General features: G+C 41.2%; 3 protein-coding genes across 6 annotated transcripts; 2 read left to right on the forward strand and 1 right to left on the reverse strand.

Moving 5' to 3' along the window:
- Positions 1-391: 391 nt before the first annotated feature.
- On the forward strand, positions 392-11,858 carry LOC117990699 (CLIP domain-containing serine protease HP8-like). Of its 4 annotated transcripts, none has more exons than XM_069504696.1 (7): positions 392-502; positions 5,392-5,537; positions 6,497-6,683; positions 7,866-7,971; positions 8,964-9,154; positions 9,855-9,956; positions 10,441-11,858. In XM_069504696.1, exons 2-7 carry the CDS (start codon positions 5,535-5,537, stop codon positions 10,746-10,748), a joined length of 897 nt encoding a protein of 298 aa, XP_069360797.1. In that variant the 5' UTR covers positions 392-502; positions 5,392-5,534; the 3' UTR covers positions 10,749-11,858. The 4 variants fall into 4 exon arrangements, with proteins under 4 accessions (XP_069360797.1, XP_034834066.1, XP_069360798.1 ...); XM_034978175.2 differs by lacking the exon at positions 392-502 and adding an exon at positions 1,784-2,093; XM_069504697.1 differs by lacking the exons at positions 392-502; positions 5,392-5,537 and adding an exon at positions 5,552-5,833.
- A 1,291-nt stretch (positions 11,859-13,149) lies between these two features.
- On the reverse strand, positions 13,150-21,326 carry LOC117990702 (CLIP domain-containing serine protease HP8-like). Its single transcript, XM_034978178.2, has 7 exons — positions 21,147-21,326; positions 20,181-20,335; positions 18,370-18,568; positions 17,629-17,728; positions 14,869-15,056; positions 14,234-14,335; positions 13,150-13,850 (listed from the first exon to the last, which is right to left on the reverse strand). The coding sequence occupies exons 1-7, from the start codon at positions 21,220-21,222 to the stop codon at positions 13,546-13,548; spliced, it is 1,125 nt and encodes a 374-aa protein (XP_034834069.2). The 5' UTR covers positions 21,223-21,326; the 3' UTR covers positions 13,150-13,545.
- Positions 18,950-19,398, forward strand: LOC117990705 (small ribosomal subunit protein uS8A). The gene has a single exon (XM_034978184.2). It carries the CDS (start codon positions 18,969-18,971, stop codon positions 19,356-19,358), a length of 390 nt encoding a protein of 129 aa, XP_034834075.1. The 5' UTR covers positions 18,950-18,968; the 3' UTR covers positions 19,359-19,398.
- Positions 21,327-22,756: the final 1,430 nt, after the last annotated feature.

Consider the following 22,756-nt stretch of genomic DNA (forward strand, 5'->3'; position numbering starts at 1 on the left):
TTTACTACATATTGGATAGTTTACCCCATGCCTGCCTGAGCACAGCTGTCATCTATCCACCCCGAATCGAAAAATTACGCTTAAGTATACAAATTCAGTCAATCCACCCTGTCCGGGGTGGAGAAACGGACACAAAATAGTATGCAACAGTTCTTCTTACAGAGTGTATAGACAGATATACCTTTCCGAGTATACACCCTAGGGTGGATGTTTAGAGTGGATAAACAGAATAAGCGATCGCGTCCGCGTAGTTACGAACATATCAGTTATTATCACTGACCTCTACCACAGAATATGTACCTCTACTACTAATACATGAGAGGTTAGGGGTCTCTGGTGATAAAATTGTAAATATAATAATATACATATACTAATCTCTGTATTTAAAAGAAAAAGCTAGCTGACTGACATGATCTATCAACGCAGACCTAAACTACTGGACGGATCGGGCTGAAATTTGTTATAACGTAGACATCCGCTACGAAAGGATTTGGGAAGGAAAGTGAGTCTTTCTGTTTTCTTTTTAATCCCCATTCGCTAAACCGATTTTGATACAATTAGATACAGAGATCTCTGGCATCCCGGAGACGGATATCCCAAAAAATCATGAGTTTCTAGGATGACGTCGTGGGCATCCTCTAGTTATTATTGTCCTAGGCCTACATTTGCTAACCTAAAATCAATTATTATGGATGCCTCTATTTTAATTATTACTTATTAAGTATCACAATGTATTCCGTCTAATGTACGGTCAAAGCCTCCCACCAGACCATTTAAAAATAGAGAAAATTTAGAAATTACAAATGCCCAAATAGCCCCTTCCAGGAATCGAACTCGGGACTTCCTAATTATAACAAAACAGGGCACACTAATGTACCAGGCTGGTTGTCGAAAACACTTCCCAGCTTCCCTTGGATACTCTCCTTGAGGCCTCTTAAATACTAACATACTGAGTGCATCGTCACCCATCATCATCGGTGAGATAGCAACTGTGGATAGCAATCAATCGCAAACCTGTTCTTAATAAAAATAAAATGAAAAAATGGCTTGCCAATGTTTTAGCCAAATACAGACAAGTTGTTAAAAACTTGTTCATTATAGACTATAGGTTGAAGTGGGAGTCACAGAACGGAATACGCTAAGAGCTCGTGGTATTTTAATGCGAGCGAGTTGGTCTTATATATGGATATTTCTAACTAAGACAACACAACGGAAATGATTTCCCTTGTTAGTTTAGACGTTTTATAGCGATTTATTTAGCTTTTAAAATGTATGTATTAAAATATAATATTATAATAAAATAATCATGGAGAAGAGAATAAAACATGAATGGGGCAAGCAAAAAACAAACGAAGCCTGAGCAGAGACAGCCTCCTTCCTAATGTTTAGTACATCGCCGTGCCGGGGAGGAGGGCCGAAGAAGGCAGGAGGTTTTAGTCCGTATGTCGCCTGGAGCATCCTAGTGAAGTTAGACATGTCAATACGTTGTTTCCTCCTACCTAGTGGAAGAAAACATAATCAGAACTTATTATTATTTATTTGTTTTGAGACAAAAACTGTAAAAAAGCTAGAAATATGAGGCTGGTCGGACAACCATTTTTAGATTCTGTCAAAAACTTCAAGAAGAAAGCGAACTGTGATTTTCAAAATTGCACTCATTTTAAAAGTTTAAAAAAATAAAAAACCCAAACAAAACATGGGTATGTGGGTGAAGTGCTTGGGATGGAATAATTGATGTTTGCTCTTATACTAAACGAGCAGCGACGCGTGGAAAGTATTATATTTATACAATGAAATCCCATCAGATACTCAGATGAGCTTGCCTTTTCCGCGCTCAAACACGTTTTAACCGATTGAATATATTAATTCAGACAGTGTGTTTGTTTTGTGTGTATTGAACTATTGATAACCTTTAAACGTTCCCAAGGCTACACAAGTTATCGGTTGTAAGAATCGAGACAATTATTGACAGTTCGGAGTATTTTAAATAATAAATCAAGGTTCATGTGGAGTTATATGCAAAATAATTGATATGTGGTGCAAAAAAGTCATATTTCTGTGTTTCTTCGCTACTGCGCTATCTGCTTATGCTGGTATGTGAGACACAAATAGTTAAATTAATGATGTGTTAGTACTTAGTAGTAACAGGAAAACAAAAATTATTGAGATTATCAATAATAACGATGTAAGTCTGCGCCCATTGTACGATACTTGATACTTTACTATGACATCGATATTTCATAAAGAGCTCGCTTCTTATTGAGTAGGTATTCAATACTTTTTCTTGTTGTGCCTATTTTCCCTTAGCTGGATATAAGGTATGTAAACAGATTCTAGGGTTTTCTAGCACATCAGAGGCGCATAAGATGTTCCTAAATGAAACCAAAGTCCAAAACCTAATAAAATAGGTGCAGGTAGGTGGTATACGTGACCTAGGTACTTATATTAATAAAAACATAGGTATGCAGCGATTTGAAAATTTCCTCCTTAACTACCTAATAAGTTAACTAGGTACCTACCTAATAAATTGATATTTTATTGATTAATATAATTAATATTAAAATCAATAATATGCAGGTATCTAATGGAAAAACCTAATCAGAACAGTTAATATCTTAACGATTAACCATTAGATAAGTTAAAATAACGTTTTTTAATTAAGTTACGAATTAGTCAAGTGGATGAGGCATCGTCGGATCAATCACGAATACCTATCTGCCATTATGTCTCGATATAACAGGAAAATGACCAAGCGCTACTTGAATTGTACAATTTTCATATTATATCGAAGCAGATACTTAGCATAAATTTACGGAATCATGTAAATATACGTCTAAAACTACAGACAGCTATCTAGTTAGTTGATGCCCGCGACTTATCTACACGGACCTAATTTTTTTTTATGCTGCAGGAATTCTTTCATTTTCCGGAATAAAAAGTATTCTACAATCTACATCCGTCCGTCCCTAAGGTGTAAGCTCTCTTTGCAAATTTTGTCAAAATCGATAAAACAGATGGGCTGTGAAAAGTTAACTTCTTTGTTGTGAAAAGTTACTTTCGCATTCATAACATTTAATATGGGTAAACCCATAACTTTAATGTTTTATTAACGTGGATTTAGGTCCGAAAATATCCCGTTAGAATTCTTTGTTTTTGAAAAAGGTGCCTCAAGGATGCAATTTTTATTTGAAATTGGTTGGTTGAACATACCGCGTAAGTAGGTATTATTCCGGCTTTCCACCCTAAAACACACACCCTAGGGTGTATACTCGGAAACGTATGTAGGTACGTCTAGCCACCCCGGACTAAAAATTGGTACACAAATTTTGTTAAAAAAGTGGATAGATAGAGATACGTTTCAGAATATACACCGTAGGGGGGTGTTTTAGGCTGGATAAAAGGAATGAGCTGTAAGTAGGTAGGTATTTAGATCAAGCACTTTTTCCCACTAGCTCCTAATTTATTTTGTCAAGTATAACGCGTAAAATTTAACTCCTCTCCAAATTTAACTTTTTGTGTCAAATTTCATGTCAAAAGTAGGTACTTGTTTTATTAGTCCTTATTTTAAAGGTGGTACTTTTGACATGACAGATGACCCATAGAGTTAAAATGGCGCGTGAAGAGTCATTTCGTCAAAGCATTTCGTACTAAAGCTGTGCTATTAATAGGTCTATGTATAAAGATAACAAATTATAAGTCCCGCAAATTGCTATTGCGCTGGAACCATGTCTTAACATCGAAATGACGTCATTTGACGTAGGTAGGTATATTTAAGTAAAAATATACCATCAGCTCGAAACTTTAGCAATTTGAGGGACTTTATAACAACAGAGTAGGTGCATGCCGGGTCGCGACTTTGAGAATCATTTCCGCAGACCATTGACCCCACTTCAGAAATCAGCACATAAATATTATCGACTGCCTCCATCAAAATCAAAACATCACATTAACTGTAAAATAATAAGTCTACAGCATCGATATACCTATATAATATATAAGTCACTGCTCTATAGTTAGATGAACGTGAAACCAGTCGATTTATCTATCTAAATAATTAAAAAAAAAAAAAAAAAAAAAAAAAAAAACAAAAAAAAATACCTTCTTAGTAGGCCAGACCAGCTAGGTACTTAAATATTCCACATGGCCTACTTAGATACCTACTATTTGATTGGTAATTTACTCGAATATTATGTGAGGTGTACAGTTGCAGTTGACGATAAATATAGCCAACTAACAATAGGTAAATATAGCCAAATAACAATAAATATAGCCAACTAACAATAAATATAGCCAAATAACAATAAATATAGCCAACTAACAATAAATATAGCCAACTAACAATAAATATAGCCAACTAACAATAGGTAAATATAGCCAAATAACAATAAATATAGCCAACTAACAATAAATATAGCCAAATAACAATAAATATAGCCAACTAACAATAAATATAGCCAACTAACAATAAATATAGCCAACTAACAATAAATATAGCCAACTAACAATAAATATAGCCAACTAACAATAAATATAGCCAACTAACAATAAATATAGCCAACTAACAATAAATATAGCCAACTAACAATAAATATAGCCAACTAACAATAAATATAGCCAACTAACAATAAATATAGCCAACTAACAATAAATATAGCCAACTAACAATAAATATAGCCAACTAACAATAAATATAGCCAACTAAGTAATTTACTCGCACACAATTTCGCATGTACAATAACAATTTGATTGGCAATCAATTTGTTCTATATATCCGTGTTCCTTGAGTTTAGATAACCTCTCTAACAGTAGTCTGGGCTCTAACATCAGAATTCTACTTTAAATCGCTCCCTAGTCCCTACCCATATTATTTGTGTTTTTTTGTTAGTTCGTCCTTTAATCACGCCGCAACGGATCGACTTGATTATTTTACAACTAGCGACCCGCCCCGGCTTCGCATGGGTGCAATGTAGATACCAATGTGGTGTCAGTGAGGAGTCATTAATAATAATCCATAATTCCATACCTTTATTATAAATACGACCACTGCAGCCGCCTCCATCTCGTTTTGTTGCGCGTAATATTTTTTTAATTTTCGATGGAAGCTTGATTTCTTCCGACATTCTGTTCAAATATCGTCATATTTCAACAAATTAACACAACCCAATATTAAACTATAGCTATATCTTTCTCTTGAATCACTCTATCTATTGGTGAAAACCGCATTAAAATCCGTTTAAAAGATCTACGCGTTCATACATACAGACAGCGGGAAGCGACTTTATTTTATACTATGTAGAGAAGATATACCTACTCGTAAGTAGATCTGCAGTGATATAGGATCAAATTGCCACCTATATTTTTAGGTTTTCACCAGTTTCTGTCTCGTTTCAGATCTTGTATGCAACAACGCGCAATGCATCCCTCTGGGGCAGTGTGTCGGGCTGTACGACCAGTTGCAGCAGAACCCTGAAAGCCGCGCTTTAAGAAACCTGCTGAGGAGGTTGCACTGCGGCTTTGACTCGCGACAACAGCCCATGGTAGGTAACGTAATCTTCAGATGTATGCATCTCTCTGGAGCAGTGCATCGGGCTGTACGACCAGTTGCAGCAGAACCCCGCCAGCCGCACCTTAGTAGACCTGCTGAGGAGGTTGCACTGCGGCTTTGACTCGCGACAACAGCCCATGGTAGGTAACGTAATCTTCAGATGTATGCATCCCTCTGGAGCAGTGCATCGGGCTGTACGACCAGTTGCAGCAGAACCCCGCCAGCCGCACCTTAGTAGACCTGCTGAGGAGGTTGCACTGCGGCTTTGACTCGCGACAACAGCCCATGGTAGGTAACGTAATCTTCAGATGTATGCATCTCTCTGGAGCAGTGCATCGGGCTGTACGACCAGTTGCAGCAGAACCCCGCCAGCCGCACCTTAGTAGACCTGCTGAAGAGGTTGCACTGCGGCTTTGACTCGCGACAACAGCCCATGGTAGGTAACGTAATCTTCAGATGTATGCATCCCTCTGGAGCAGTGCATCGGGCTGTACGACCAGTTGCAGCAGAACCCCGCCAGCCGCACCTTAGTAGACCTGCTGAAGAGGTTGCACTGCGGCTTTGACTCGCGACAACAGCCCATGGTAGGTAACGTAATCTTCAGATGTATGCATCCCTCTGGGGCAGTGCATCGGGCTGTACGACCAGTTGCAGCACCCCGCCACGAACACATGAGCCCTAAAAATATTACACTCTATTTTAGGGCATTCGTGTAAATAATAAATTATTGTGTCATACATATCTTACACCCGGCTGTAACTCACGTGTTTAGTCGACGTTAGCCCGACTAGTTTCGGAACCCATCCGGGGTCCTTTTCAAGGAGTCAGTTTGCGCACGCGTCGCGGCTGAAACTGATGCGGTTGACTGGGTGTAAGATATTATGTATAAATGGAAATCACTCACGATAGTTTAAACGCTAAAATTATTATCTCTTTACTCTTTAATTTCAGGTATGTTGTCCGCCAGAGTTCCTCAACCCCCAGCCGGCGAACCGCATGGGCTTCGACAGACGCACGGCGCTGGCGCTGCTGCCGGACCGCAACACCTGCGGCGTCATGAACGACGACAGAATCTACGGCGGCATCATCACCGAGATCGACGAGCATCCCTGGATGGCTTTGGTCAGATATAAAAAGCGTAGGTACACATTTTTTTGGGATTTTTTGGTTTTGCAAATAAAACATCTGACTGTCGCTAGAGGTCAACGAAAGTTACGTAAGTAGGCCACTCGGAGTCAATGCCACGTCGTAGGTCGGGCATTGACCCCAGTTTTGCATGCCATGCATTGAGGGTTTGAAAAATACTATATCACTAAAACTACAAAATGAGGCAAATGGTTATTGGTATTGGATTGTGTTTAGGTAGTATAACAATAACGCTAAGTTTTGCTAGCGTTCTGGTTACACCCTGTATAGTAGCGCAAGTTTACCCTAGCTCCATCTTTATCTGCCTTTGAAATTCTTGGTAAGTATTTCTTCATCCATGTCATGTGCTGTGATAGCCTAGTGGTTAGGACGTCCGCCTTCGTAGGTCGGTGGTTCGATCCCGGGCATGCACCTCTAACTTTTCGAAGCTAGGTATGTGCGTTTTAATTAATTAAATATCACTTCCTTTAACGGTGAAGGAAAACATCGTGAGGAAACCTGCACGACTGAGAGTTCTCCATAATGTCCTCAAAGGTGTGTGAAGTCTACCAATCCGCACATGGCCAGCGTGGTAGACTATGGCCAAAACCCTTCTCACTCTGATGATGGTTTGATCATGATGTTGCGAATATGCCAGCAATTTGTTAACATAATATTAGCAATATATAAGCAATATTACCTAATCTTACGAGAAGCTATCTAAGTCCCTACCTACTTCATTATTATTTAAATTGCATATAAACTGGTCCTAGCAACAGATGATTCAAATTTTCCTGTTGTTGGATACCTATTTATACACATAACATAATCTACAGCTATTTTTACTGCTTCTATCTCTGCACCTGGTATACTGATGGTGCAGTCTAGTCTAGGGCCGATTCATACCGGAACGACAGAGGCCGGCAACGAAGCGACGAGGCCAGCGCCGGCTGCGTGACCTTTTCGAGCTTTTCAAGCGATTTACGTAGAGAAAGTTTAAAATTATTTCACACTGAAAATGCTCGTCACGCCCATGCCGCCTCCTGCCGCTCCATTGTGAATCAGCCCTATGATAGAATTGGGTATTTGACTAAATCAAAAAAAAATTTTTTTCAGTGATTATTAAATAGAGGGTCTTCCGAAATACGTAAAATCAAGTCACAATAGTTATTTACACCACTTGGATGGTTTACAGCAAAGGGCAGCGGTTTCTACTGCGGCGGGGTGCTGATATCGTCCCGATACGTGCTGACTGCGGCGCACTGCGTCAAAGGGTCTGACCTGCCGGAGTCTTGGACAGTGTAAGTTCATAAAATCATATACCTACCTAATCTTGCGCTTGAGTTTCATCATACCTTACAGTGAAATAAAGCATGAAACTCACACTGCAACCAGGACCCTCTTTCCCTCTGGGCACGTGCCCAGGGCCCACGGTCATTAGGGGCCCACTAGTCGCTGCCACCAAATCACCAAACTTTATACGACCGACCGATATTTTACTACCGAAAAACCTATTTAATATTTATTTCTATAAAATCAAAGGTCAAAAATGCCCTCTCAAACATAGGACCATAGAGATTGTTAACCAGTCAAGACTAACTTACGAGTATATCCGAGCCTTCTTGTTTTTACCTACTCTGTCAAGATCATAGGGGCCCCGTTATTTTAATGTGCCCAGGGCCTCCAATAGGTTAAAGATGGCTTTGACTGCAACTGCACGGTATGTCTTTGCGGATTTTTCAATACAAGGAGCATTATGAAACCAGAAGCCAGTCACACTACAGACGCACGACTGTATGAGGATGATTCCGAGGATTTCATACAATCTGGAGTGTTGACGTCTTCATACAGCCCCTTGTAAATTTTCTGACTTTTATGATGATTTGGCATCACGCCCAATGAAGAAACCCGTTTACAGGATATATTTCGGAGAGTGTGCCGAAAAGCTTTTCAACCTGGTTCCTTCTTCACCTTTCTACTATCGTACCGCAAGGCATCGCCAAGGTCTGCACCCATACGTAGTTGAAATCCCACGGATACGTACGAAGTGATTTGCCTCCACATTTCTGATTCGAACAGCTAAGATTTGGAACACCCTTCCAGTATCAGTTTTCCCCTCCAATTATAATATGGGTACCTTCAAGTCAAGAGTGAATAGAGGCAAGCGCGCTCCATCTTGGGCTGCATCATCACTTGCCACCAGGTCTGATTGCAGCCAAGCGCTAGTCTATAAATAATAAAAAAAGCTTTGCTCTGTTTCTTTGATCAAACCTTAAAAGTACCTTATTTTCAGGTCCCAAGTCCGTCTCGGCGAGTGGAACACGTCGACCACTATAGACTGCGCTAGCAAGGGCGACTGCAGCCCAGAGCCTCTCGACGTGCCTGTAGAAGAGGTCATAGCACACGCGGGCTATGACCCCACCGACGGCCACCAGCAGAATGATATCGCGCTGCTGAGGCTGGCGTATAATGTGCCTTTCAATGGTATGTAAGCCTGAACTGAAACTCGCAAACATGGAGTGAGCTTCCAATAATAATGCTATGCCGTGGGCCAGATGCAATCTTTCTAAGTTTCTAGCTTGCCATCTTATCTTCCTTTTTAGGGTTCCGTACCGCAAAAGGAAAAACGGAACCGTTATAGGATCACTTTGTTGTCTGTCTGTCTGTCTGTCGGTCTGTCAAGAAACCTACAGGGTACTTTCCCGTTGACCTAGAATCATGAAACTTGGCAGGTACGTAGGTCTTATAGCAGACATAAGGGGAAAAAATCTGAAAACCGTGAATTTGTGGTCACATCACACGAAAAAAATTAAATTGGGGTCATAAACTAATAATTAGTATTTTAAATTTTCGAAGTAAGATAACTATATCAACTGGGGTATCATATGAAAGGTCTTCACCTGTACATTCTAAAACTGTAATGCACAAAAATAAATAAAATTCTATTTATTTTTGTGCATTACAATTTTTGAATTATCGTGTAAAATGTCGAAAAAATGCGAATGTAGTACGGAACCCACATTGCGCGAGCCTGACTCGCACGTGGCCGGTTTTTTTTATGGTACCTAGTTACTCATGGTAGATTGAATTTTTGCAAGCCATCGTCGAGCCTCAAATCCATAAGAAATTTTCGTTATCCTGAGTCTTGTAAGACCATACATTGTAATTTTATTGTTGCTTTCAGATTTTGTGAAGCCGATTTGTCTCCCCACTGATCCGTCGTTGGCAGGCGAAACTTTTGAGGGTGCTGATATGGAGGTGGCGGGCTGGGGGAAGACAGAAACAAGTATGTTGATTATCTCATCATCATCATCAACCGATAGACTGTCTGACTGTCCACTGCTGGACATAGGTCTCTTTAGGGACTTCCACACGCCACGGTCTTGCGCCGCCTGAATCCAGCGGCTCCTTGCGACTCGTCTGATGTCGTCCGTCCACATAGTGGAGGTCTGCCAACACTGCGTCTTCCGGTGTTAGGTCGCCACTCTAGCACCTTGGGACCCCAACGTCTATCGGTTTTAACAACTATGTGCCCTTACCCATTGCCACTTCAGCTTCGTAATCCGTTGCGCTTTGTCGGTTACTCTAGTTCTTTATAAGTTCTACGACTGGGCTTCTTTCAGATTTCCACCAATACTGCAGGCTCTAGGCTGCGTTTGTTCCTAACCTAACCGTAATATTTTTATCTAATTCGACGCTATCGATCGCCTCGGCTTGTATTGCGTACACAGTGATGTAAATATACTCCTGACCTACTTTCCTGATTCCAGGATCAGCATCAGAAGTCAAACTGAAAGTGCGAGTGCCGGTCGTCAGGAAATCAGACTGTCAAGAGATTTACAACAGGGCAGGGCGTACTATAACTGACAACCAACTCTGTGCGGGAGGACTGTCTGGCCAGGACTCCTGCAGGGGAGACTCCGGAGGGCCGTTGATGGGGCAGGTGGCTGCTATGAACTGGATGGCTATAGGTGTGGTGTCTTACGGTCCCTCGCCGTGCGGTACCCCTGGCTGGCCTGGAGTCTACACAAGAGTTACTGCCTATACCGATTGGATACTATCCAAGCTGAGACCTTAATAATGTGATTTTTTGTCTCCTTTGAGCGCACCCCATAAAAATCCGGGTTGTATCCCGGAAATTCCGGAGCCATTTTTTTTCTACTTAATTTTATTGGCTTCATTTATATTCAAAATCAAATAAAAATAAGCTCCGTTTGTATGGGGAGCGCTCGGAAGACACTTCTCTTAAGAATAACGGGCACCTATACCTACAGTTCGTTTCACATAAATACATCTTGTACCTGCTCAGTGGGCGATTTATCGATCTATGGTATGAAGTAAGGCGCAACATGAGGGTGTTTACCTATACGGCCGCGCATTGGTTTTGGACTGGTAGATCTTTTGTTTTGTGTGTTATATGTGTAATGCGTACAAAATGAGACCTCACTCGCCATTTTAACTTTGTATCAACTGTCATGTCTAAAGTACGATTTTAGTCCTTATTTTAAAGGTGAACCGTACTTTTGACATGACAGTTGACCCATAGAGTTAAAATGGCGAGTGAGATCTCATTTTGTACGGACTGCAAGCTATACAATCAATCTATAAAATTAAATCGATGCACGGACATCCCATGTCCCCACCACTGTCATCGCAGTCCTTGTTAATTTGTGAAACTAACTGTTAGAGTGAAGCATAAAAAGTTGACAAACTGATATGATGTCTAACACGTTTTTATAATATTTAGTTTTATCTAGATTTAAGTCTGAATCGCTCGATTGGGAATATGCTCCCTTCTCTCTCCAGATCTCACCAGAAATACGTAAATAGGTACCTACCTACATATCTCCATGTTGACTTTATTCGGTAAAAATACGAGATGCACAAAAGTATAAGTAGGTAATGTAAATGATGGCATTTTTATTACAAAGTTTCTGTGCCTTTTAGCACAGCGTAGCTACCTGGGCCTGCCTATACCTATCTGGAAGGGGGGCCAGGAACTTTGGTTATATGTCGCGTTTAGTTTGCTAAAAATCTCACTTGTTAGAAATTTTATTAAGCAGTGAAAAAAATCATTTGAAACATATAATATAACCTACCTACTAATAATTTGTCACAAGATATAGCCATTAAATACTCTCAGCAAATGTGCCATGACAATGTTATGAATAAATTTTTATTTTTAAAATTGTTTTTTATTATCTACTTACCTGCTTTATTAATAACTAGCTGATGCCCGCGACTTCGCCCGCGTGGATTTACGTTTTTCAAAATCCCGCGGGAACTCTTTTATTTTCCGGGATAAAAAGTAGCCTATGTGTTAATCCAGGGTATAATCTATCTCCATTCCAAATTTTAGCCAAATCCGTGCAGTAGTTTTTGCGTGAAGGAGTAACAAACATACATACACACACACACACATACAAACTTTCGCTTTTATAATATTTGTCCGGATCTATCTGTAATCTGTCAATAAGTTGTTTTGCAAAAAAAAACATACAATTTCTTGATAGGTAGCTATAGTACGCGATAGGTCGAGATGGCAATCGGGGTATGAAGTGGGGGGCGCCCCGCACGTCAATCGCGCCATTCCGCACCAGGTTAGCTCAGAGGCTGTGAGTCTGTGCCCCGATTGACATCTCGACCTGTTGCGTACTATACCTTCTTATCGATAGTTTACAGATAGATAGATTTTATTAATTTTCGCATTTTTAACAGATAAAAGAAAGTGTTCTGATTCTGCCCGAACGAAGCCGGGCCGAGGCAGAATAGTTCATAGTCATACATAGTAGAAAGAAAGAAAGAATATGTTAGTGTTTAAACTATCGTGAGTGATTTCCATTATCCTAATCCTAATCCTAGTACCTATAGATACTTCTCTACATAGTATAAAATAAAGTCGCTTCCCGCTGTCTGTATGTATGAACGCGTAGATCTTTTAAACCACGCAACGGATTTTAATGCGGTTTTCACTAATAGATAGAGTGATTCAAGAGAAAGGTTTGTAGGTATAGTTTAATATTGGTTTGTGTTAATTTGTTGAAATATGACGATATTTGAACAAAATGTCGGAAGAAATCAAGCTTCCATCGAAAATTAACAAATATTACTCGCAACAAAACGAGACGGAGGCGGCGATGGTCGCATTTATAATATAATTAATTATAATTTGTATGGAAGTGACACTACATAAGTATCTACATTGCCACCCATGCGAAGCCGGGGCGGGTCGCTAGTACTTAATATTATAAATGTGAAAGTGTGGATGTTGGATGTTTATAACTCAATCACGCAAAAACTACTTACTGACGGATTTGACTGAAATTTGGAATGGAGATAGATTATGTAGTAAGTTCGCGACGCGTGCGCGAACCGACTCCTTGAAAAAGGACCCCGGATGGGTTCGAAACTAGTCGGGCTAACGTCGACTAAACACGTGAGTATAGCCGGGTGTGAGATTTTATATATAAGGGAAAGAATAAAAGAAAATTGATTTATTTGTAATGAGAATTAAATATATCTAGGTAAGTAGGATAACTCCGAAAAGTTAGAGGGGCGTGCCCGGGATTGAACCCCCGTCCTCCGATTGGAAGGCGGACGTCCTAACCACTAGGCTACCACAGCTTTAACGGTGAAGGAAAACATCGTGAGGAAACCTGCATGCCTGAGAGTTCTCCATAATGTTCTCAAAGGTGTGTGAAGTCTGTCAATCCGCACTTGGCCAGCGTGGTAGACGGCCACGCTGGCCAAGTGCGGACACTGACGTGGTATGGCCAAAACCCTTCTCACTCTGAGAGGAGACCTGTGCTCTGTAGTGAGCCGCTGATGGGTTGATCATGATGAGGTAAGTAGGTAGGTGTTCCACTGAAAACTTATTATCGCAATTTAGATAATATCCAGTCGACAAAGGCTGGGACCCTCGTGTACACTCCCGGCCAGCCAGGATAACCACAGGGCGAGGGTCCAAATGACACCACGCCCAACACCATCCACTTCATAGTGGAGTCTCGGGCCATCAGTGGGCCTCCGGAGTCTCCCTTGCAGGAGTCCTGGTACGAAGTTCCCCCAGCACAAATCTGCTTTTCGCTTATGTTCCTATCAGATAACTTGTATATCTGAGAGCAAGCCGAGTTGCTGACGACTGGTACACGCACTTTCAGTTTCACGGCTGATGTAGAACCTGAAATCATATTACCTACATAATCATCATCATCAATCAATTATTAAAAATATGCTCCTGAAAAAAGCATATTACACAATTGAAGATTATTTAAATGATAAAAGAGCGTGGATTTGACCTGCAGCTCGTTCCGGCAACGCACAAGACTGCAAATACTATTTTATACATGGCATAATCTTGTACCTATATCAAATATTTGAAAAGAGCAACCGCCGAGTTTCTTGCTGGTTCTTCTCGGTAGGAAAGGCATTCCGAACCAGTGGTAGATGCATCCGACTATTCGTAAGTACTTGTAAAAGTTTATACGAATAAAAACGATTTTTATTTATTTATTTATTTACTTATTTTCATCCACTGAAGGTACCCACGTCAGGGAAACTTACTTGTTTCCGTCTTGCCCCAGCCCGCCACCTCCATATCGGCACCCTCGAAGGTTTTCCTGGCTAGCGATGAATCCGTGGGCAGGCAGATCGGCTTCACAAAGTCTGAGAACAAGTGAAAATATCACAATACCTAAAGCCTAGGATTCATAGTCACACACATTTTGCACGATAATTCAAAAACTATGATGCATAAAAATAAATAAAAATCTGTTTTAGAATGTACATGTGACGACCTTTCATATGATACCCCACTTGATATAGTCACTCACTTCGAAAGTTGAAAATACTAATTATTAGTTCATGTCCACAATTTAATTTTTTTTTGTGTGATCTAACCCTAAATTCACAGTTTTCAGATTTTTCCCCAAATGTCAGCTATAAGATCTACCTACCTGCCAAATTTCATGATTCTAGGTCAACGGGAAGTACCCTGTAGGTTTCTTGACAGACAGACAGACAACAAAGTGATCCTATAAGGGTTCCGTTTTTCCTTTTGAGGTACGGAACCCTAAAAATATTCAATAATAAATATTAGACCACGTCGGATTACAGGGGGTGCCGGATTAGACAGGGGCCGGATTAGACAGGGGCCGGATTACCGGGGGTCCACTGTATTGAAATTATCCTCAACACACCATTGAAAGGCACATCATACGCGAGTCTCAGCAGCGCGATGTCGTTCTGCTGGTGTCCGTCGTTCGGCGCGTAGTGTTCGTGTACCACGATGTCTTCCACTGGCACGTCGAGAGGCGGCTCGTTGCAGTCGCCCATGAAGCAGTCTACAACGCTCGACGTGTTCCATTCCCCTAGGCGGACGTGGCTCCTAAAATTTTTTTTTTTAAATTCAGATACAAGTTAGCGCTGTGATAGCCTAGTGGTTAGGACGTCCGCCTTCTAGTCGGAGGTCGGGGGTTCGATCCCGGGCACGCACCTCTAACTTTTCGGAGTTATGTGCGTTTAAAGTCAAAACTGGACTTAAATTCACTTCCTCCTGTCATCTTTAACAACTTAAATCTACCATACACCACTCAGGTCAAAAACTTAGGGCTTTATATCTCGCAAGGTCTCTCCTGGTCTTTTCACGTTGGGGAAATTAGTCGGAAGGTTTTTGCTTCTATGCACGCACTTAAACGGATGCAGAATATGTTGCCCCCAAAGGCAAAACTTGTGCTTGTTAACTCTCTGTTGCTCCCCCTTATAGATTATGCGGACATTTGCTACACTGACCTTACAGAAGAGCTACTGAACAAACTCGATCGTCTACTCAATCTATGCATTCGGTATATATTTGGTTTGCGTAAGTTCGATCACATCTCAAAATTCCGTTCCGAACTAGGGTGGCTCAATATTCGGTATCGCCGGAATGCGCACGTTCTTGCCTGTCTCTATGGCATTCTCAATGACCCATGCTCTCCTATATACCTGAAAGAACGTTTTAAACCCTTTGGCTCCTTAGGTCGCGTTCAGCGTTCCTCAAATATAGATATTCTTGCTTACCCGAAACACAACTCGGCGCTATATTCAGATTCCTTTACTGTTACAGCAATCAGGCTATGGAACGCCCTTCCTCAGCAGGTACGACAAGCTCCGTCTCTTAACGTTTTCAAGACTCGTGTATATAAACACTATCTAAACTGTCAGAACCCTTCTATGTAATTACACATTATTAAATATATTATCCTACAATTAAAACATCAATATTACTCATAATATTATTGTTGTATATTTATTATTCATCTATCACTATATTATATATTAATATATGTATATATATTATGTATTATATATGTACCTGTGTATATCTTTATCTATATATTATTATTAAGGCATTTCTGTGCCTATTAATATACATATTACTTATATTATAATTATTATCTTTATGTTCCCTAACAACTTACGTACACCTTAAACCCAGTTTTCACTAGCCCTTAAATCCTCTTCAACCTAGTTGCCTGGTAGAGATCGCTTCACAGCGATAAGGCCGCTGATTGTATGTTCTTCTTTTACATGTTTCTTTTTGTGTCTTTTATTTTTTATTTTTTGGTGTACAATAAAGAATATTAAACTAAACTAAAAACCTGCGTGCCTGAGAGTTCTCCATAATGTTCTTAAAGGTGTTTGAAGTCTACCAATCCACACACGGCCAGCGTACTAAACTATGGCCAAAACCCTTCTCACGCTGAGAGGAGACCCGTGCTCTGTAGTGAGCCGGTGATGGGTTGATCATGATGATGATGATACAAGTTAGCCCTTGACTGCAATCTGACCTGATGGTAAGTGACGATGCAGTCTAAGAAGCGGGTTAACCTGAAAGGGGTATGGCAGTTTTTAATAGACCCAAGCCCCTTTAGTTTCTATACAGCATCGTACCGGAACGCTAAATCGCTTGGCGGCACGGCTTTGCCGGTAGGGTGGTAACTAGTCAGGGTCGAAGGCTCCCACCAGACGAGACCAGAAATTTAGAAATTATAAAATTCCAAATCCCTGCCAGGAATAGATCTCGGGACCACCCACTAATAAGACCACCAGCGCTTACCATTGCGCCATTGAGGTCGTCAAAAATTGTATTGGGTTTAGCTTCTTGAAGCCCAAAATCAAAATGAATTGAATAGTGTGCTTATTTTAATAATATACCTACCTATTAAGTATACTAGAGAAGTAGGTACTAGAGTGGCATGTGTGAGGGAATACCCTTGGAGGATAAATAATAAATAAATCATTATTTAACCTATCTGCTTATAGACATGGATTACAAACAGTTACAAGGATATTAATTTGTGAATCCGAATATGCTTTGACATTACAAAATTTCCTGTGTGATGTTGCGCATTTATACGCACCACTTTTCGCTTCTATTTCTACTTATTATGTTAGAAACTGAAAGGCAAAATTTTACTGACCAGAAACATCTTGAAGCCCGCCCAAACGCCAGGAATTATGTACAGAATTCTTAATTTAATTTAATTTAAAACAACTTTATTGTTACTAGGATTACAGAGAGTAAGAATACAGGATACACTTTAAAAACAAAGGGCGACCTTATCACTAAAGTGATCTTTGAGAGCTGCTTTTACAGTGAATGATTCCGCAGGAACGCAGGCCGCGATTACGTTCGAAGGAGCTAAAGAATTTAAACTGATCTATAAGGTAGGATGGTGACCAGGGATGGAAAAGTGTGGCAAATAGGATGGAAAGAACATGTAGATTACGTCGATGCCTAATAGGGAGCCAGTTCAGTTTTTTACGATATTCTTCAAGATTCGGTAGATAATTCCTGGTGCTACAGATGCCTACAGATTTATTTAGGTTCTAGCCTTTTTGTTTGATTTTGTTCTTTGTATAAATATTTCAATGATATTTATGAAATCCTGTGTTGTAAATAAAATGTATCTTACACTTTCCAATCTTGGGGCAGCCCTTTGATGCAGTGCGCTGCAGTTAGCACGTATCGGGACGATATCAGCACCCCGCCGCAGTAGAAGCCGCTGCCTGTCGCTGTAAACAACAATCATCATCATCATCATCAACCGATAGACGTCCACAGCTGGACATAGGTCTTTTGTAGGGACTTCCACACTCCACGGTCTTGCGTCGCCTGAATCCAGCGGCTCCCTGCGACCCGTCTGATGTCGTCCGTCCTAGTGGGGGGTCTTCCAACACTGCGTCTTCCGGTGCGAGGTCGCCTTTCTAGCACCTTGGGACCACAACGTCCATCGGTTTTACGAACTATGTGCCCTGTGAAGTGGCAATGGGCAGGTCATGTCTGTCGCAGAACCGACGGCCGATGGGGCAGACGTATTCTGGAGTGGAGACCGCGTACCGGTAAGCGCAGTGTGGGACGACCCCCAGCCCGCTGGACCGATGACCTGAAGGTGGTGGGGAGCGGATGGATGAGAAAGGCGGAGGACCGTGTTTGGTGACGCGTTCTTGGAAAAGCCTATGTCCAGCAGTGGACGCAAACAGGAAACCAATCTAATCCATCAGGTATTAGATTGGATTGGATATAATCTCCGCCGAGATCCTTTTGGCGAGGTCTAGGTGGCAGGAGGTGGTCCCGGCTCCATAATATGGTATCTATCAAACGTCTCAACAACGTCTCAACTGACCACGACCTGAGTACAGACACGGACACCTACACTTGCTATATCTGATCATCGCCATCCACGGATGCTCGTCGATCTCGGTCTCCTCGCCACCGTAGATCTTGTTGTCGTCGCGGTCTATGCCGCAGGACATCGGTCCCGGCAGCAAGCTCAGCGCTGCCTCCCTGTCAAACGCTGCAGCGGCGCTGGTACTGGTTTCAGGATAGAAGGATAACACTGGCGGACAGCATATCTGGAAGTCAAATTACGGAGCACGAGTTAGCTTTTTTTAACCGACTTCCAAAAAGGAGGTGGTTCTCAATTCGGCCCGTTTTTTAGGGTTCCGTACCTCAAAAGGAAAAACGGAACCCTTATAGGATCACTTTGCTGTCTGTCTGTCTGTCTGTCAAGAAATCTAGAGGGTACTTCCCGTTGACCTAGAGTCATGAAATTTGGCAGGTAGGTAGATCTTATAGCTGACATTTGGGGAAAAATCTAAAAACCGTGAATTTAGGGTCAGATCACACAAAAAAATTATATTGTGGTCATGAACTAATAATAAGTATTTTCAACTTTCGAAGTGAGTGACTATATCAAGTGGGGTATCATATTACATTACATAGGGGTAGGAGGCGGGTTTTTAAATCCTAGCCATGGTGCGTATGAACGTATTGAGTGATGCTCTAAAATCCATACACAATGCCGAGAAAAGAGGCAAAAGACAAGTGCTCATCCGGCCCTGTTCCAAAGTGATAGTCAAGTTTCTGACTGTGATGATGAAGCATGGATACATCGGTGAATTCGAAATAGTAGATGACCACAGAGCGGGCAAAATAGTAGTAAACCTCACAGGCAGGCTAAATAAATGTGGCGTTATTTCTCCACGATTTGACGTGCCCATTAATGATATTGAAAGGTGGACTAACCTTCTTCCATCCCGGCAATTCGGATACCTTGTCTTAACTACGAGTGGAGGCATCATGGATCATGAAGAAGCCAGAAGGAAACACCTTGGAGGAAAGATATTAGGTTTCTTTTTCTAAATATAATCAATAAATTTGAAAATTTGAAAATGTAAAAAAATATTATGAAAAGTCTTCACCTGTACATTCTAAAACAGATTTTTATTTATTTTTATGCATCATAGTTTTTGAATTATCCTGCAAAATGTCGAAAAAATACGACTGTAGTACGGAACCCTCATTGCGCGAGCCTGACTCGCACTTGGCCGGTTTTTTTTTATGTAAGTATGTATGTACATCGATTTTTTCGAGGTTTCTGGACCGATTTGCAAATATTTTTTTTAGCCAACAGAAAAAGTTTCCGTGGTGGTCCCATTTAAATTTCTGGATCTAACTCCTCAAACCTGATGCTGCAGGGTTACTGCCCGCCTAAGTTATCAAGATTCAGAAAGTGTTCATAGTGAAATAATGTTGTAGGTACCAAGCAACGACTTCATAGTTGAACTCCAAGTCCCGACTCCTCAACTCTGATGATGTAGGATACAGCACTCCTAAACTATTGTGATTCAGGAACTGCGGATGATGAAATATTATTTGAGATACCAAGCATAGACTACATTATTGAACTTCGGATCCCAACTCCTCAATCCTGATGCTGCAAGGTACTGAACTCGGTGAACTCCTAAGCCATGGGGATTTAGGAATTTCTGATGTTGAATTGATATTTTAGGTATCAAGCAACGGCTTACATTCCAAGTTCCAACTCCTCAAACCTAATGATGCATGGTACATCACTCCTAAACCATAGAGATTCAGGAACTGTTCCTGGTGAAATAATATTGTGAATGCAATTATGAAACAATATTGAAGGAGATCATAGATAAAAGAAGAGAAGACGCTTACCATTGGTTGAATAAGCTTATCGAACCCGCAGTGCAGTTGTTTCAGCAGGCCCAACACACTAGGCTGGACGCTGACCCTCGTCAGCGGATTGTACAGTCCTTTGCAGTCCTCTAACACCACGCACTGTGCATTGCCACCGCATGTTGAAAGTTCAGCTATAAGGGATTAATTAACCATCAGGCAGTGGTCCGACCGCCGACGATGAACGAGAAACGAGTAGAACTAGAAACTATAAACGAGTTGGCGATCAGCGGGAAGCGTGTAGTTTCGATAGTTTTGTGTGGTTTTGTCGCCGGGCTATAAGCGAGTGTACAAGTGCGACGAGCGATTCCTGTGCAAACCTGCGCGCGCGTCACGTGTTCAAGCGAGCGAGCATCGCTGAACGAATAGCGCTGAGCGAGTTAATTTTTGAAAGGCTGTCGCTCAGCGACAAAACTAGTAAAGCGAGTCGTCGCCGCCAGTGTGAACAGTCAGCAACTTGTAATATATGCATCTTTTTCGTTTACACGGAATGTACATTTGTTGTGTGTTTCTTGAGAGAGAAAATCGCCGATAGTTAGTCGTTTTCTCGCCGGCGGCGGTCGGACCACTGCCTTAGAGATAAAGATAGTCCGGCCACGGCGATAACTGGGAAGAGGTGAGGGGGCGGGAGATTGCGAAACTGAAATGGCAATGGACAGGACCACAGCCTCCTATATCAGGACACAATACATCGTGGCAGAAAATAATGTACATCGGCCCTTAGAAATGACATTTCGGCTTTGTAGAGCGTTGTCTCTGTCACTCATACCTATGTTACCAACGTTTTGTCGGTCTCAACCACAGAGACAGTGCTCTACAAAACCACTACCTCTTTCTAAAGGTCGATGTAGGTACATTATCTTCTGCCGCGTAGGTAGGTACCTATCCATTATTATTGGCCTAAGTACCTTAACTAATTGATGTCATTAAAAATCTATAACTTACCATTTAGAGTCTGAGTATTTGTCGATAGCACTGCAAGTAAACTCAAAATAATAGAATTTCTGCACAAAAAATCCATTTTTGCGTAAAATCATCACATAAACACGGTGTAAGAAACAAATGGACTGTAGAATACGAGGCGTTAGTATATAACTGATAGTACCTACCTATACCTACATATTATAAGATGACTTCATAATATAAGGTTATCAACCAAAAAACCCAGCTACAAATCACTGCGTAGGTAGGTATAGTACGATTCAAACTTAAATGCGTCAGCGTGAAGCTAGCTTTGCGATCTTGCGCATGGTAGGTACACTCGAGAACTAGGTTCCAGCTCAGCTTAAGCAAGCTTAGTAACAAAACGAAGTAAATTTTCAACTTGACTGTACAAACAAACAAGACACGTATAGCGAGAGAGAGACGCATCTAAGAACAGCTAGTAATTGGTAGATACTTCAAACCTACCTAACTAGTTAGGTACAAAATATAGTCGACGCATTTTAAACAGTGGCCCTACCGCGGTTGTTTGACAGCTACAATGTCACGATCGCAATCATCTCTGATTGGTTAATGCTCGCTCACTATTGGCCACAATGCATTGTTGCAACAAGAATCGCACACATTCAGCCAATCAGAACAATTGAGATTGTAATGATGATTGATGCAGGTTTTAGACAATCGCCCTACAGAGTCACAGCCTTCTTTATTAAAGAAAAAGAAGGCTGTAACCTGAGTCGTCGAGTTATCTGTCTGTTTCGCTCGCACTTACAGGTCGTAGGTAAGTGCGAGCGAAACAGACAGATAATTCGACGACTCAGTTTAAAATGTGTCGACTATACCTAGTAGATAATAATCACAGGGTGGCGTGGGCATCAATGGTATAGTGCTCGGCAAACAACTTGGATCTGAAGCAGCGTAGTGGGAGAAAGTTGGCGAAGGCGGAAAGCGAAAGTCGACGTATCAACCATTCGCGTGCATTCGCGCCGACTGATCAACCAATCGCGTGCACCCGCACTCGCGCCCCGGGACGCGCGGGACGTCCCGCACTCGCGCTATCCCGCACCTCGTTAGCGCGCGGGGGCTGTACGGGTATGCGGGCGTCCCCACCCCGATTGCCATCTCGACGTCACGTACTAGAAGTTTTAAACCACATCGTAACGTGGTTTGAACGAATAGGTCACATTTTAAACCTTACAATTTTATGTTTTCGACGAATTCTTAGTCATGTTATAATTTAATATAATTTTTCCACCGGAAAAGACGATATAAGTGATATTATAACATTAATATTAAACCCACTCGTATCAGTACTTGTACTTGACCAGTAGGTATAAACAAATGATAAGGTTTAACTAAAACCCAACTTTTACCCTAGTTAAGTATAGGTACCTACATAATAATAATATTTAGGTTAGAGTTCAATCCGGCGTGCCACAACCACACTTCAGACTAAATGTCGAAAAATAAGGTTTATGCGCATGTATACCTACTAATAATATTATAAAGTACTAATTAAGTCTTAATTAATAATCCACGGACTCTCTTGCCAAAGGAGCTCTGGTAGGCTGTTTAGGCATGGCTCTCTTAACGATACAATTAAAAGAGCTCTT

This window comes from Maniola hyperantus, chromosome 18, assembly GCF_902806685.2.
Source record: "Maniola hyperantus chromosome 18, iAphHyp1.2, whole genome shotgun sequence".
Classification (NCBI taxonomy): Eukaryota; Metazoa; Arthropoda; class Insecta; order Lepidoptera; family Nymphalidae; genus Maniola; species Maniola hyperantus.

Bases quoted from the DNA above. Each gene is read 5' to 3' on its own strand.
- LOC117990705 (XM_034978184.2), top strand. From the start codon at position 18,969: ATGGTGCGTATGAACGTATTGAGTGATGCTCTAAAATCCATACACAAT.
- LOC117990702 (XM_034978178.2), bottom strand. From the start codon at position 21,222: ATGGATTTTTTGTGCAGAAATTCTATTATTTTGAGTTTACTTGCAGTG. The intron at 18,569-20,180 runs GTAAGCGTCTTC...TTTGACTTCCAG, and splicing joins ATAAGCTTATTCAACCAATG to ATATGCTGTCCGCCAGTGTT. The intron at 13,851-14,233 runs GTAAGTTTCCCT...ATATGATTTCAG, and splicing joins CTGGGGCAAGACGGAAACAA to GTTCTACATCAGCCGTGAAA.
- LOC117990699 (XM_034978175.2), top strand. From the start codon at position 2,033: ATGTGGTGCAAAAAAGTCATATTTCTGTGTTTCTTCGCTACTGCGCTA. The intron at 7,972-8,963 runs GTAAGTTCATAA...CCTTATTTTCAG, and splicing joins CTGCCGGAGTCTTGGACAGT to GTCCCAAGTCCGTCTCGGCG. The intron at 9,957-10,440 runs GTATGTTGATTA...TCCTGATTCCAG, and splicing joins CTGGGGGAAGACAGAAACAA to GATCAGCATCAGAAGTCAAA.